This window comes from Condylura cristata, unplaced genomic scaffold (assembly GCF_000260355.1).
Source record: "Condylura cristata isolate star-nosed mole 26May11 unplaced genomic scaffold, ConCri1.0 scaffold00032, whole genome shotgun sequence".
Classification (NCBI taxonomy): domain Eukaryota; kingdom Metazoa; phylum Chordata; class Mammalia; order Eulipotyphla; family Talpidae; genus Condylura; species Condylura cristata.
The window spans coordinates 4878222-4894023 of NW_004567133.1; the positions used below are offsets into that span (position 1 = coordinate 4878222).

A 15802-nucleotide genomic window follows, 5' to 3' on the forward strand; every position below is an offset into this window, starting at 1 on the left:
CACACCTTCACCTGACTGACTGCTACTATCCTCTTGTGGGGCCTCTTCAGCTTCTGTGACACCCTCTGGTTCACTGTCAGAACTGTCAGCCTCATCTTCATCTTCCTCTTCACTACTTACAGATTCTGGGGCAGAGGCATCAGAAGCATAGGCTCCTGCATATTGCTGGAGTAGCTCCTCCACAGACAATTCACCTGGAACAAAAAAAGGGTAAGCTTTTGGTTGCTATGAGCAGAAGAGAGAAGGGGACATCTGAGCCAAGCCAATTCGTCTCAGGTCCTGTGTAACTGATAGTTTATTATCAGTATCAGCTACAAAATCAAGCCCCACAACCTGGGTTAGTGCTGCCTTGTGCTGGAAAGGATTATTACCAATCTGATAAATCTCCCTTTAAAGTTCAGATCAGGGACTCCCTGGTGGGATTGACAGCCACTGCACCATGAGTTTGATCCCCGGCCAGGGAGATAACCCACATGGTGCAGCAGACCTTTCCTGTCTCACCAGCTGCACCTCTCAGCATTGTATTTCAATTGATCCACCTGTTCTGCTTCCCCACTTTCTCTCACCACCCCAACCTCCACCCCAGCTCTTGTATGCATAAATAAAAATAAAATCTTTTTAAAAAGGTCAGGTCAAGCCTGAACTTTCTTTCACAGTAATAGTTCTGCCAAAGAGGATGAAGGTCAGGTTGTAACCTGACCACGTAGTGCCAACTTTCTTTCACAGTAGTAGTTCTCTCCACTGAGTTCTCATGTCACTTTAAATTTCCATCATAACCACTCATCACATTTTGACATAATTATTCATATAAACCTCTTGGCTCACTGGTCCAGTCCTGGAGTTTCTCCAGAGATGATATAAGTGTTTTTTATTCATCCCATTATCCCTAGCACTCTACACAAAGACGACATAAGTGAATGCTCTCAGCGGATTGTCACCTTCTCGAGCCAACTCGCTCAGCTCCATGGCATGATCTACCTCTCCTTCTAACTGCTCCTCAGCTGCTATGGTATCCTCTTCATCCTCCGCTAGGAAAGAGAATAAAGCAGGATGAATAGGGAGACAGAAGATACAACACAAGTATTAAGAGGTGAGAAAGTCCAAAACATCAGAATTGGACAACTGAAAAGGTAAGGGGAGACAGGCTAGGAAACAACCTGACCTTCATCCTCATTGGCAGTAAACTCTTCATCATCCTCATCTGGATGCCAATGCTGTTTGTTGCGCTGTGTGACAGAAGGTGGTGCTTTTACCTGCAAGGCAAAAGGTGAAAGGGAGCAGGCCACTGGTTAGAGGGCAGCAGAAAGTCGTCATGTTGAATAACATCAAAGAACAGTCTGTCTCATTGATTGACAGCTGCCACTGGCACAGTATCAGGGCAAGGATGTAATCAAGGATTTTTCTCTTAGCACCAGCTACCAAATCCTGGCCCCACTGCCTGGGGAAGGACCTGTGAAAGTGCTAGATAAAGAAATACAGGAAACAACCCTCCCCCCTAACAAAAAACATTGTTTCCATGCACTCATATGAACAAGGTCCCAAAGACACTACATTCAGATTACCATCCCAGCTCTAAACCTTCAAATCATTGAGAGACCCATTCATACAATGAGAAGGGCCACAGTATTTTTTCATCCTCCCACTACAGCATCACAAACATTATCCACTTCCAGTGCAACTTACCCCAAACTCAGATTCTTCATTACCCATTCCCAAGTAAGAGTCTAATTACCACTTACCAGGAAAAACTACTAAAAACAACTTTACAGACCACAACTCAGTCCTTGAACTCAGTCCTCTACTCCCAATCTGAGTCCTCCCTCCACCCCTTTTGCTCATACCTTCAACATCTGAGAAGGCTCCTCTTCACCACCTTCTTCAGGTCCATCTCGGGTATCACTGTCACGAGATGAGGGGCTCCTTGAGGGGCTGGAAGGCCCTCCTAGCAGCTGAGGGGGGAGAGAACGGAGCAGCTCTTCTAGTGGCAATTCTCCCTCACGTCGAAGCAGCTCAATCTCACGCCTCTGGGTCTCTGCATCATTTCCTTCCTGTTGTTCTTCAACCTCAATCGTCTCCTCATCATCCTCCTCCTCCTCCTCCTGGGGTTGGAAGTCCCCATCTATAGCAGGAGAACAAGGTCACAAAGTCCACGGGGCCCTGCAAGCCACAGGGTGGGTTTTCAGCTCTGGAAAGGGTACATGAGGAAGAGTAACAGAGCCAAAGAGAACACACACCTTCATCATCTAGCCGAGAAACAGGGGGTGGAGGACTAGAGGCAGCTGAGGAAGAGCCAAGGCAAGGGGAGGAGCCAGCTTTGCTGGAACTTGCTAAAGGCTGGTTGAGGCTCTGCGACAGAAGGTCTGAGTACTTTTCGGTTTGCCCCACAATGAAGTCCAGATGCAGATCCAGAGCTTTTTTGCGCTTTTCCTCGAGTCGGGACTGTTGTTTGAACTGCACCACCTGACACAAGCATGAAATGGATGGATCACCAAGATAATCTTTTTATTCAGGTACTCATTTGCCCTACATTTATGGAAAACTCATCTATGCAGCCTTGGGCTGGCCTTTTTAAGGGTGCTTCTGAAGAAAACACAAAGAGAGTACAAGGGAGAGAAGAGTCAACTTAGCCTCAAGCAGCAAGGAAAGATTTACAAATATACCTGGAGCTTAAGCTTAAAGGCTAAGTAGGTGTCCTCTAAGTGGAAACAAGGAAAAAAGAATTTGCAAAAGCAGAAACATAGGTAAATAGCCAGGAATGTACAAAAGAATGCTCAAAGTAGAAAAGAGAACAAACTGATAGAAGGCAAGACTGAGATACAGAAAGAAAGCAGGTGGTATTAATAAACTATTACAACTTAATATAAAGGGAACAGTTTAGTGAGAATTCTGATGGTATTTTAGCATATAAGTGACAGATATATCTTTAAAAAACATGCTAAATATACTGCAAAGGACAGAAGAACTAGGGGGTAGTGGTGTCAAGTCCAGTTAACAATCCTCAAAAAGGCCTGGGTCTCCCTGGTGGTGAGGGGTTAAAGTCTCAACATTATCAAACAATGGCCAGCCACTGCAGCACAGTTTGGTCCAGGCCAGGGAGGCTAGCCCACATGGCCCAGCAGACTCCTACTGTCTCACCTGCTGCTCCCCTCAGCAGTGTACTTCAGCAGATCTGCCTGTTCTGCTCCCCACTCTGCCTCCAGTGAATCCTCTCACCTACCCCCTCACCATACACACACCTTTGGCTTACACCCCAGTTCTTGTATACATAAAAAAATAATTCTTTTTTTAATTAATAAATCTTAAAAAAAAAAAAGTTCTTTTAAAAAGGAGGGGAAATAATTTTCCACCGTACTTCTATCTTATCGTAGCCCTTAATGCCAGAAAGGCCAAATGCACAAAAGAAACATCATTAGCGTTGCTTCAAGTTATAGCAGTCACTTCCTTAAGAAGTTCTGATCTTTCTTTTACCATGATATCCACACCAATCCAACCCCATTCACACTCCCTTCCCAGTCCCTAACAGCTACCTTCTCCACATTGCTCCAGAACTGCCTGACATCCTTAGCCATTGTAGAGGCAATTCGACGCAGTTTGGCCTGCTCCTCCCTCCGTGCACGTTCCTCTTTCTGCCGTTGCTCCTCGTGGTGTCTGATCACCATGCGCACCACCTGTGAGAATGAGGAAGCAACAAGAAAACACCCCAAAGTCAGATACCTACTTCCTCCCTAAAAGCAAAGAAAATACTCAAGACCAAGAATCTTGCAAGTCAGATTGCCTCTTAAGACTTTACACTCTTTTATTTGGTTTCCTTCTAACCAACCCATCCATCAGGGAAAAGCAAACCTGAAACAGAAACAGGAAGGTGAGCCGAGCTGACAACCTACCTTACGGGCAACACCTCGCTTCCAACGGCGTTCCTGAGCGAAGTCAGCAGAGAGCCACTGCATCTCCTCACACAGATAGTCCCAGTGGCCTTTAGGGCGGGGAGGCTCTGGCACTTTAGGCAGCCTTTTCAGTGACCAGAAACCCTCCTTCCGCAACTCGGCAATACGAGTCTCAATCTCAGCCTCCTAATAAGAGAGCTAGGTCAATCAAATTACTGTTCTACCTCATGGCCATAGCCAAATTCCTGTGCACCGACGATGTATAAGATCTGTCTGCACTGAGTGATTTATATTTGTCTTAAATCCATGTCCCAATCCCATAAATAAGTACTGCATGCTTTTGGTTGAGTAAAAAGAAAAAGATACAGAGATTAAGTGATTTACTTGTGAGCCAGGAAGTAGTAAAAGCTAGGATTAAAAGTAGATCTAGTAACTCAACCAAATTTCATGTTTTTTACATTTAAAATTTCACACAACCTCTATGCCCCAAGAGTATAGGCAAGACTTGGGAAAATGTATTCCAAAGAAAGCTTCCTGGAGAACTAGGGAGATTGTGCTTCCTTACTGATTCTAACAAGGGTTCTTTATCATTGCAGCATTCTATTCACTCAAGAGTATGTTCATATTCAGAATATGCTATAATACCCAATTTACACAATCCTGTTTCTGCTTTTCAAATACACTATTTCTACAAAACTATGTCTGTTTCCTGTTGAAAATACTGAAGTTATACACAGAAAGGTTAATTGTGGCTAGAGTCACCAAAAAAATGTTTCTACACTGATTATATTTTATAAGAAAAAAAACAATGCATTTGAAATTGTTTTTTACTTTAAAAAGGTAACTTTAAAATTCAGGACAACTACTCTCATTACCCTGTCCCTCTCCTGTAAAAAAATTAATCACAGGAAAGACCAACCAGAGATGAGACAGAAAACTAAATTAGCTGATGGGTAGTAAACAAACAGCTCTAGCATACTACAGAATCATCTGAAGTGCTTTTTAAAATCAGAATGGCTAGGTGGAAAGGGATACCAAGATTTTGCATTTCCTGATGCTGCTGGTCTAAAGTCCACACTTACCACTGGACATGTGTAACAGAGGCTACAAGATAGAAATGAGAAGTAGAAACCAGTAAATGTTAAGAGCCTCCAGTTTACAAAGTACTTTCATGTCGATCTTCTCCTTTAATTTAAACATAATAATCTATTGACTATAAGACACGCCATCTCTAATTTATAAAGAAGGAAACAAGGTTCAAAATTCAAGCTAGTTGCATAGGGAAGACATGGACTCAACCCAAATGCCCAAAAGTAGATGACTAGATTAGACACAAAGAAACATTACTCAGCAATCAAAAAGTTAAACTCATGCCTTTTGCAGCAACATGGATGGAGCTGGAAGGGATCATGGTTAGTGAAATAAGCCAGAAAGAAAAACACTGGAAGGTTCACTCATAGCAGGAGCATAAAGGACCAGGGGAACATAATAATAATGATGATGATGATGAACTATATACCAGAGACATTTTATGGGTGTGGGTGGGAAATGGGATAAAAAATTGGGGAGGGCAGGGTGTGCATGGGACTATGGTGAAATGGTGATGGGAAGTCCCCGGGGATTGCAGCTGAGATGGAAAAAGGCACAAAATAATGTAAAAAAAAACTACTATAATTTTAAAAATTCAAGCTAGTTGCTCAAGATCATCAGGGCCTCTATGCTAAATCCACAAGGAAAAAAATGTCAACTACCCATGAGGCATAAGAATTCAGAGAAAAATCCTCATGGGCCTTCCCAGTACATACATGCTTGGCCTGTTCTGCAATCTCAGCATGGCTCTTCTCCCACTTTGGGCCCTTGTTAGCCAGGTCAGCAGCTTGGGGTAAGCTGAGCCCCTCCAGGGGCACTGTGGCACCATCTGGGGGCCCTGGAGGTCCATCCAGAGAAGAATCTTGAGCAATATGCTGGGGGGAGATGCCACCTGCCCCACTAGAGGATGGGGAACTGGACGAGGCAGGGGACACAGGATTGCTGCCTGTCATGCCGTCCGACACCATCTAGAAAAGGGAGGAAGACAGTAAAATACATGCTTAGCATTGTACCAAAGTTTTAAGTATATTACTTCACTGTCTTTAAAAGAAACTGTAACATATCTCACTTTCATAAACCCATACATTTGTGATAAGATTTTTTAAGGTACTCAAGAGGACAGAACCAACTGAAAGATGTGGCAGTAACATTTACAGTTCCCAAATACAAGACAACCACCACAGCCTATGATTCCAAAATTTCACAATCATTTCAGAATCTCAATGACTTAACTCACATAACAACTCCCTCTTTTTCACAACAAATATGGCAAATTCAATCAATGCAAATAAATAAGATACTAACACATGCAAAAGGCAAACAAAAACCCTGTATCTCTGTTCAATGTTTACTGTGAATTTTTGTAGTTTCCTTCACTGGGTGAGTTAAGAAGTTGAGAACAGGACCTCCCTCGTAACCTAGGGGTTAAGTCTCAGCACTATCAGTGCTACTGAGCTTGATCCCAGCAAAAGTTGACCCACATGCGGCACAGCAGACCTCTCCTGTCTCACCTGCTGCTCCCCTCAGCAGTGTATTTCAGTAAATCCACCTGTTCTGCTCCCCACTCTGTCTCTGGTGAATCCTCTCAAACATACACCCCCCCACACACACACACACACCCCTGCACCAATGGCCTACATATCCCAATTCTTCTACGTAAAAATAAATCTTTAAAAAAACTGAGAACTTAATCCTACTTAAATACAGATAATAAGGAAAGTCATGAAATTTTTCTAACATGTCTCACCATGTGCCACTGAACCTCAAATGAAAAAGACTGTCACAAATTTCTCCAGCTGCTTGAGAAAATTTTAACTTCAAATCCCCAAACCATTAAAAGCCTATTGCATGCAAGCCTCGATGTTTGGGATCAAATGTCATTCCCTGCACCAACTTGGTATGAGAAAAGTGACTACTACAGGGGCCTTTCAGGTTGTCTAAGGGTTCAATCACAGCACTATTACCACTAAGCCTGAGTTGGATCCCCAGCCAGGGAGCTGACCCACATGCGGTGCAGTAGACCTCTCCTGTCTCACCCATTGCTCCCCTTAGCAGTGTATTTCAGCAGATCTGCCCATTCTGCTCTCCACTCTGTTTCTGGTAAATCCTCTCACCCTAGAACCTCTGCCCTATACCCCCGAATTCTTCTACAAAAAAAAAAAAAAAATTTTTTTAAAAATGACTATTACAAACCACCCATAACATTCACCTTGTTTAGTACAAAGAATTATTTTCAAAGCAATCTCATAGGCATACTGTCCCACCTCTATTTCCAACCTCTAATTCAACTTTTTTCAAGTAAGGAGGAATTCCCACACTCTTAGAGCTCTTTACCATAATGTCAAGTAGAAGAGTATTCAACAGGCCTGACAATCCACCTGAACACCAAAGATTGTCCAAACTTAGCTAACTAAGTGGCCAGGATGATGAAAATGTGTCTAAGCTTTGATACATTTCTCCTCCAACTTCAGAGTTAACTTAAAAAAAAAAAAAAAAAAAAAAAGAAGCAAAGCACAAATCAAACCTGTGTCTGCAGGATTGGGAGCTGAGGGTGAACAGGAGAGGGGCTGCTCTGCATGGTCCCTCTCCCAGGCTCCTCTTTGGACGCCTGAAGAATGACTGGATCGTTGTCACCACTACTGCTGGCCGAGGGGCTGGCGTCCGGCTGCAGGGCATGCTGGGAGCTGGCCTCATTCTGGGCCACCGGCCACCGGGACCCGCCTTCCAGGGCCCGGGGCCCACTAGGGCGTCCCAGTCTCCGCTCAGGTCCACCGGCCTCTGGAGCACCTAAAATAAAGAGTAGAAATGGGAACTTACAAAGCATCTTTTTTTAAGCCAGGAATAACACTAGAGAATAAACACAGATATTACAGCCTACATTTCTTGAACATCTTCAAGGTGTCAGATACTTTACTAAATACTTACTTGATAGTTTCTATAATCCTCACGTCTACCCTATGAACCAAGTACTTTTTAGGCCACAAAAAATGTTTATTTAACTCCTTTTACACACCAAGGATAGAACCACACAGAAAAGACCACTAAGCTTAAGAATGCTTACACTCTAATAATGTCTTTATTCTATAACTTAAGAAATCTAGACACTGTGACCAAATGACTTGCATAAGGAAGGACAAAGGAAGCAACAAAAGTTAAACCTAAGGAGGGTAATGCCACAAGCACGGAGAACCTGCTACTCTCCTTGGGAGAGCCAAGGTGATCAGATCTTTCCCCATTCATAGTGTAGTTCTACTGTTGCACTGTGACAGCAAAGCTCAAGTACTGATCTGTCATTTCGCTGATTATCTCAAATATCACTCCCTTTAGCACCAGTATACAAAATGGCATCTGAACCCTCACCTGTGTGAGGTGAGACCACACCCCCTGTGAAAGTCTGTACTTCCACGGTGCCGCCGTATTGAGGGTAATACTCCTAAAAAGGGAGGAAAACAGCAGTGAGGAACCAATCTACATTTACCAACATCCATCAAAGCCTTCTTTACACCAGTTTTTGAGGTTACTTACTTACTTACTTACTCAATAGGTTCTATAATCTTCACATCTACCCTATGAACCCAGTACTTAAGTCAGTTCAAAACCTGAAAAGAAGAAAGCTATAGGGAGCAAATCTCACATTTTGGCAAAATGAAAACAAACCATGTTTTGTGAAAACAGAATTCCCTAGAGACCTAAGATTCTGGCTAGGGGAGCAGCAGAGAAGTATAGCAAAAATTAAAAAGTTAAAAGTGTAAAAAACAAGCAAAAAAAGTGATATCCAGAAGCTCAAAGAGGTGCTAGCTGCATGTTCTTTCTGGTGTGCTGAATAAAATCACAGGAGAATCCACGCTCGTACCTGTGCTAGGAGACACTCTCCCAAACACAAGGACCACAACAGGAGAAACTAGAGAGGCAGTTCGATGCAAGGGAGGTCGCGAAGCGAAGAACCATGCCCCGGAAACTGGCAGAGCAAACCCACACAAGGCCCGGAAGTGTTTCCCCAGTGTTTAAGGAAATTCCTTAACCAATGTGCTGCCTTTGATTCACTCCCTCCGCCAGAGCAGATTCACAGGACCAGCGCTAACCAGAATCCAAGAGGCTTGAACTCTTGACCCCAGGCTTCACTGCAGGCTCCCAAACTCTCCCGGAAGATTGACCCATCGTGACCCCTGACCTCTGCCCCAAGTTGCCACTAGTCCTAAGATAGCCCCGCCCCCTCCTTGACTCCCACCCCACCCAACGTGCGCGACCGACTGGGGGAGGGGTCGGCGCGTGCGCGGCTGGCGGCAGAGAGCGCCGGCTGCGCGCACCGCCCGGGGGCTCCCGCCAGAACCCAAACCCACGCACACAAGGGTCGCAGGGCTGGGAAGTCTCTCATTCCCGACCGTCCAGGAGCGCCCCCCCCCCAAAACCGGACCGCAAAAGGCTGAGCTAAGGAAGGGTTCGTGCCGCCAGGTCCTGGTCCCTGACTGGCTATGGTGGGCGCGCGCCCCGACCGCTCGTCCCCACGCCCCCCTTCCTCTTCCCGCGCGCCCCTGAGGGGGGGGCTGGGGTTGGTGGGCGGGCAGGAGCGCACCTGGGTCCGTCCTCTCAGGGCTCGCTCGCTCGCTCAGGCACGCGTGCGCAGACGGGAAAGCTGGGAAAGGAGACGCGCCCGGGCCCAGTGCCGACCGGCCTGGCCCCCCTCAGCCTGTCTCTATGGGTGCGCGCCGACAGCCTCGCGCACCGGCCCCGGGGCCCCGGCCGAAGGTGCGCGCGCAGCACTCCGGGAAGGTGGGAGGGGAGGCGGTGGCGGAAAGATGCGCGCGCAATCACCCGTCAGGGGAGGGGGAACTGTGGGGCGTCCGCCATCTTGTCTCCCTCTCCTTACCTGCGTCCTCGGGGGCGTGCGCACCACCCCCCTCCCTCAGAGGAGGGGGGGAGGGCCCCCTCTTGGCCGCCGCCTTCGCGGCCTTTAAATTCCCCTGGGGCCCGCGGCTACTGCCACCGCCTTGCTTCCACTACCTCCTCTCACGACACAGAGATGCGGGCGGTGGGTAGGAAAAAATGGGAGACGCTACTCCCAGCGAACTGCCGCTTCCAAGGCCTCACCAAAATGGCCGCCGCCGTCTCGGCCGCCACCACCACCACCACCACTACCACCACCACAGCTCTCTATCGCTACCTCCGGCGCGGCCCGTCTTCTCGCGAGAGACAGTAACTGGAAGCTGGGGGAACGGAGAGGCTCGCGTGCTAGCGTAGGGCGCTGCCCGAAGCGCAAAGCAAGCTGGGAAATGTAGTTACCTGGAGGTTCTGAGTTTCTCCCTAAGCAGAGCGTCCCTGCTTTCCACCATAGAAGCTGCTAGTGGAGCTGCATTGCGGCTGCCAATTCTGACCGTTGCGCCCCACCTCCCGCCTGCCTTTTTTTATAGATCACATAGAGAGCTGAAGCAATTTGTCAGGTACTTTGAGTAAGTTAGCAAAAATATGTGAATGGGCTTCTAAATTCCCGCTGCAGTCCATTTGTGTGGAGCTTTACACAAGGGTGGTATTCCCAATAGCACCTTTGCGATTTGTTTAACGACTTTCTACACTAAGAACCCCTTTGAGAATCTGATGCTCTCATCTGAGAACAGAATAATAATAACAGCTATCCTTTACTTAGGCCACTTTGTGCTCTATTTATCTTTTAATCCCAATAATATTCTATTTTATATATGAATTTATGCACATAGATTAACCAGCCGCAGAGCCTGAAGCCCACCTGGGGAACCCAGGTTAGAAAGTCCTGACAAAGCTCTCTTTTAGCTACTCTTCATACAGTTTTGCCTCTTACCGGTTCTACCCAGAGTTAATCATTCCCTCTCTGGTATTTGAAAGCCCTGTTTTTCTTACCCAAAAGCCAGTAGTTGAAAATCTAAAAGAGCCAGTAAGGTAGTAAATAAAGCAAAAAGGGATAGGTAAGGAATATGATCACAGGAGGCCATAATCTCTGTCCCAAAGGAACATCCACTGTTGAAACTAATATGCAAGTGCTCACCATACAGGAATGTGGGCCAAAATACATAAATGAGGGCCCTCCCTGGTGGCCCAACGTGTTAAAACACAGCACGATGAAACTATCTCAGCCACTGCAGCACCAGTTGGATCCCCGGCCAGGGGGGTGACCCACATGGCACAGCAGACCTCTCCTGACCCACCCACTGCTCTCCTCAGCAGTATGTTTCAGTCAATCGGCCAGTTCTGCTCCCCACTCTGTCTCTGGTGAATCCTCTTCTCCACACGCATCTCTGGCCTGTACTCCAATTCTTGTATGCATAAATATATAAATCTTTTTTAAAAAATATATGTAAGAATGAGATTTAGCCCCCACAAACTGCCAATTCACTACCTCTGTCCTATGATGGAGCCTCCAGGCATTTGGAAGTGCACAGACAGAATGTGCGCTGAATGTCCATCCATTTAAGCCTAGTCCAAAGTTGTGTTGTTGTTTTTCAGACTAAAACATATTTCAGATACCCCACAATAAAACCATACTGAGTTTCTAAGAGCTCTCCCATCTTTCAGCCTTACCATAAGTCTTTTCATTCTTTTTCAACTATTCTTCCTTCAAAATTCAACCCAAAGGACACAACTCCCAGGTGATCACCTTTGACAGGTTGGTCAACTCCATTCTCCACATGAGCAGAGCAACTTTGTCACAGAAATCAGATCATAATGCTCTACCATTTAAGAAACCCCCCCATGGCAATTTAGTTCACATAAATGAACCAAAATATGTACTCTGACCAAAACAGAGATTATGTTGCACTGCGCTAAGAAGCCAGACATAGGAGTATATACATATGATTCCATGTATATAAAGCAGGCAGAATTGATGATAAAAATCAGAACCCCTAGAGGAGAAGGGTTTTGATTGGAAAAAGTCAGAAAAGGGATAAATGTATGTTAGAGGTTGCTAAACTATGGCCCACAGAGCAAGTGTCACCCACCTCCTGTACAGCCCACAAACTCTTTTTTTTTTTAAGATTATTTATGCATACAGAACTGGGGTACAGGTCAGAGACACAGAGATGGCGATATGATTCACCAGAGTCAGAATGGGGAGCAGAATACGCAGATCAAGGAAGTGCACTGCTGAGGGGAGCAGGCGAGACAGGAGAGGTCTGCTGTGCCATGTGGGTCACCTCCGGGGCAGGGATCAAACAAGCTGAGGCGGCTGAGGCCAGCTTTGCAGAGCTGTACTTTAACCTGCTGCACCACCAGGGAGGGCCCAATTGTCTGGCTTTTACATTTTCAAATGGCTAAGGCAAAATCAGTAGAAAAATAACATTTTGTGGTTTGTGAAAATTATATGTATTTCAAATTTCAGTGTCCATAACTAAAGGTTAATTGGAACTCAACTCTGGCCATTCATTTATATATCATCTGTGGCTGTTTTCATGTTAGAACAACAGAAATAACACAGCTTAAAGTATTCTCTCTCTGGCACTTTACAAGGAATGTTTGCTGACCCTTGTTCTATATCTTGATCTGAAAGAAATTGTATCTATAGCTGTACACAGATGTAAACATTCACTGAATCGTGCACTTAGAATTTGTATGTTTTACAACAACCATAGAATTTTGTTTGTATTTTATAATTTAAAATAATTTTATGGTCATCCCTGGTAGTGCAATGGGTTAAGGCACAGCACTGCAAAGCTAGCCACAGCCGCTTCAGCATGAGTTCCATCCCCGCCCAGGGAGCTGACCCAGAAGGTGCAGCAGACCCCTCCTGACAAGCCCACTGCTCCCCTCAGCAGTGTACTTCATCCATCTGCCTGTTCTGCTCCCCACTCTGTCTCTGGTGAATCCTTTCACCGTCCCTGTATCCCTGGCCTGTACCCCAGTTCTGCAAGCATAAATAAATAAATCTTTTTTATTATTTTTAATTTTTTTTAAAGATTTATTTATTTGTACATACAGAACTGGGATACAGGCCAGAGGCTCAGGGACGGTGAGAGGCTTCACCAGAGACAGAGTGGGGAGCAGAACAGGCAGATGGATGAAGTACACTGCTGAGGGGAGCAGCGGGCGGGCCAGGAGAGGTCTGCCACGCCATGTGGTCACCTCTGGGGCAGGCGGGAATCGAACTCACGCGGAAGTGGCTTTAGTTTCTCAGTGCTGTTCTTTAACCACTGTGCCACCAGGGAGGGCCAATAAATAAATGTTTTTAAAAAATAATAACTTAAATCTACAAGAAATGACCCCTACACTTTTAAAACTTCATTTACACCTTGCTCACTATCCTATAGTATCATGCCTTTTTCCAAACCATCCATTGAGTTCATTCCTGCTTCCAAAATTATTTTTGTTGTTTTAAAGTCTTGTTTATTTATGCATACAAGAGCTGGGGTGCAGACCAGAGGTGGGAATGTGAGAGAATTCACCAAAACCAAAGTAGGGAGCAGAACAGGCAGATCTACTGAAACACACTGCTGAAGGGAGCAGTAGGCAAGACAGGAGAGGTCTGCTGTGCCATGTGGGTCACTTCCCTGCCTGGGGATTGAACTAATGCAGCAGTGGCTGCAGATAGCTTCATAGTGCTGAGACAACCTGTTTCAACACAGGTGAGGCCCCTGCTTCCAGAATTCTTACTCATCTTTGTGGTTCCCTCTGTCTGGGATTTATTATCTTAGTGATTTCTTTTTTTTTTAAGATTTATTTATTTTTGTACAGAATTTTGGTATAGGCCAGGTGCAGAGGTGGTGAGAGAATTCACCAGAGACAGAGTGGGGAGCAGAAACAGGTCAACCAGGTCAACCATCGAAGTACACCGCTGAGGGGAGCAGCGGGTGGGTCAGGAGAGGTCTGCCGCGCCATGTGGTCACCTCTGGGACAGGCGGGGATCGAACTCATGCGGAAGTGACTTTAGTTTCTTAGTGTGGTGCTTTAACCCCCTGCACCACCAAGGAGGGCCCAGTTAGTGATTTCTTTTAGTGAAAGTTGTAGCTCACTAAAGTCCCTGACATTACAAAGCCCTTTCACTGCCAGTCACTCTAGAACCTGCTTTCTTTATTATACTTATCTGAAATTATTAATTTACTTGTATGCTTGTTTATTGTTTCCAACCCACCAAAAAGAAACCAGTTCCCTGAGAGCAAGGACATTATAACAGGGTTTGCAGTACTCTCTAGATAATTAGTAAATGAATGAAAAATTTTCAAATAATCTGTAAGAAGATTTTAGTTGAATGCTGAAGTGAATGATGATGACTCAATATTTATTAAGATGCCCGTTTTTCCCTCACTAGATTCCATAAAATCTCAATCAAAACTCCAGCAAGTTATTTTGTAGATATCGACAAAGTTTATGTAAAGACACAAAAGACCCAGAATAACTAACACAACTTGCAGAAGAAAAAAGTTGAAAGATTGACTTCAAGTCTTACTATAATAACCAAGATGTGATTATCGGCAAAAGAAGAGACAGATAGGGCATAGAACAGAACAGACAATTTAAAAATAGATGCAGGGACCTCCCTGGTGGTGCAGTGGATCAAAGCGCAGCACTATGAAGCCAGCCACAGCCACTGCAGCATGAGTGTGGTCCCTGGCCAGGCAGTTGAACCACATGGCACAGCAGACCTCTCCTGTCTCACCTGTTGCTCCCCTCAGCAGTGTATTTCAGTAAATCTGCCTGTTCTGTTCCCCACTCTGTCTCTGGTGAATCCTCTTACCCCCCCACACACTTCTGGTTTGTACCAGGCTTGTATGCATAAATAAATAAAATAAAGATTTTTAAAGATTTATTTATTTATACATATAAAACTGGGGTACAGGCCAGAGATGTGGGGAGGGTGAGAGGATTCACCAGAGACAGGGGAGCAGAACATGCAAATTGATGAAGTACACTGCTGTGAGTGTACTTCAGGAGAGCAGTGAGGAAGACAGGAGAAGTCTGCTGCACCATGTGGCCCACCTCCCTGGCTGGGGTGGAACTCATGCTGAAGCGGCCTTGGCTAGCTTCATAGTGCTAAGCTTTTTTTTTTTTTTTTTTAAAGATTTATTTATTTATTTGTGCATACAGAACTGGGGTACAGGCCAGAGGCTCAGGGGCGGTGAGAGGCTTCACCAGAGACAGAGTGGGGAGCAGAACAGGCAGATCGACGAAGTACACTGCTGAGGGAAGCAGCGGGCGGGTCAGGAGAGGTCTGGCTCGCCATATGGTCTCCTCCGGGGCAGGAGGCAGGCGGGAATCGAACTCATGCGGAAGTGTCTTCAGATTCTCAGTGCTGTGCTTTAACCGGCTGCGCCACCAGGGAGGGCCCATAGTGCTAAGCTTTTAATCCATTTCCATTGTGCCACCAGGGAGGGCCCAAAATAAATCTTTTTTTTTTAGGTAAACAAATGCATAAACATATGCATACCTTTCAACTCCTCTTGGAGTTGAAAACATTTCCACATAAAAACTTGCACATGAATGTTTATAGCAGTTTTATTCATAATTGCCAAAACTTGGAAGCAACCAAGATATCCTTCAGTAAATGAACAGCAAAACTGTACTGTATCCAGGCAGTGTAATATTATTCAGCACTAAAAAGAACTGAGGACTTCCTGATGGCAGGGGGTTAAGCCTCAGAGCTATCACTATTGCAGCCTGAGATACCGGGCCAGGGAGCTGACCTCACAGGGGGCGCAGCAGGCCTCTCCTGTCTTGCCACTGCTCCCCTCAGCATTGTACTTCAGTAAAGTTGCTTGTTCTGCTCTCTACTCTGTTGCTGAAATCATCTTACCCCCTGCACCTCTGACCTACACCCCAGCCCCAGTTCATGTGTAAATTAATATATTTTTTTAAAAAGCCATCAAGTC

The 15802-nt window shown here is 45.5% G+C and overlaps 1 protein-coding gene across 5 annotated transcripts in view; it reads right to left on the reverse strand.

The window, feature by feature from the left end:
• Positions 1 to 10077, reverse strand: part of SRCAP (Snf2-related CREBBP activator protein) — a 33436-nt gene extending 23359 nt beyond the window's left edge. For 4 of the 5 annotated variants that reach the window (XM_012731811.1, XM_012731810.1, XM_012731813.1 and 1 more), the window contains exons 1-11: positions 9841 to 10077; positions 8334 to 8406; positions 7498 to 7760; positions 5690 to 5941; positions 3885 to 4070; positions 3528 to 3668; positions 2235 to 2460; positions 1842 to 2119; positions 1163 to 1253; positions 939 to 1028; positions 6 to 194 (exon numbers count right to left, since the gene is read on the reverse strand). In XM_012731811.1, the coding sequence (XP_012587265.1) occupies positions 6 to 194; positions 939 to 1028; positions 1163 to 1253; positions 1842 to 2119; positions 2235 to 2460; positions 3528 to 3668; positions 3885 to 4070; positions 5690 to 5941; positions 7498 to 7551 (1507 nt within the window). In that variant the 5' untranslated portion in view covers positions 7552 to 7760; positions 8334 to 8406; positions 9841 to 10077. The remainder of the gene's footprint in view (positions 1 to 5; positions 195 to 938; positions 1029 to 1162; positions 1254 to 1841; positions 2120 to 2234; positions 2461 to 3527; positions 3669 to 3884; positions 4071 to 5689; positions 5942 to 7497; positions 7761 to 8333; positions 8407 to 9840) is intronic. The other variant, XM_004691978.2, reaches the window with a different exon arrangement.
• Between the last annotated feature and the right edge of the window lie 5725 nt (positions 10078 to 15802).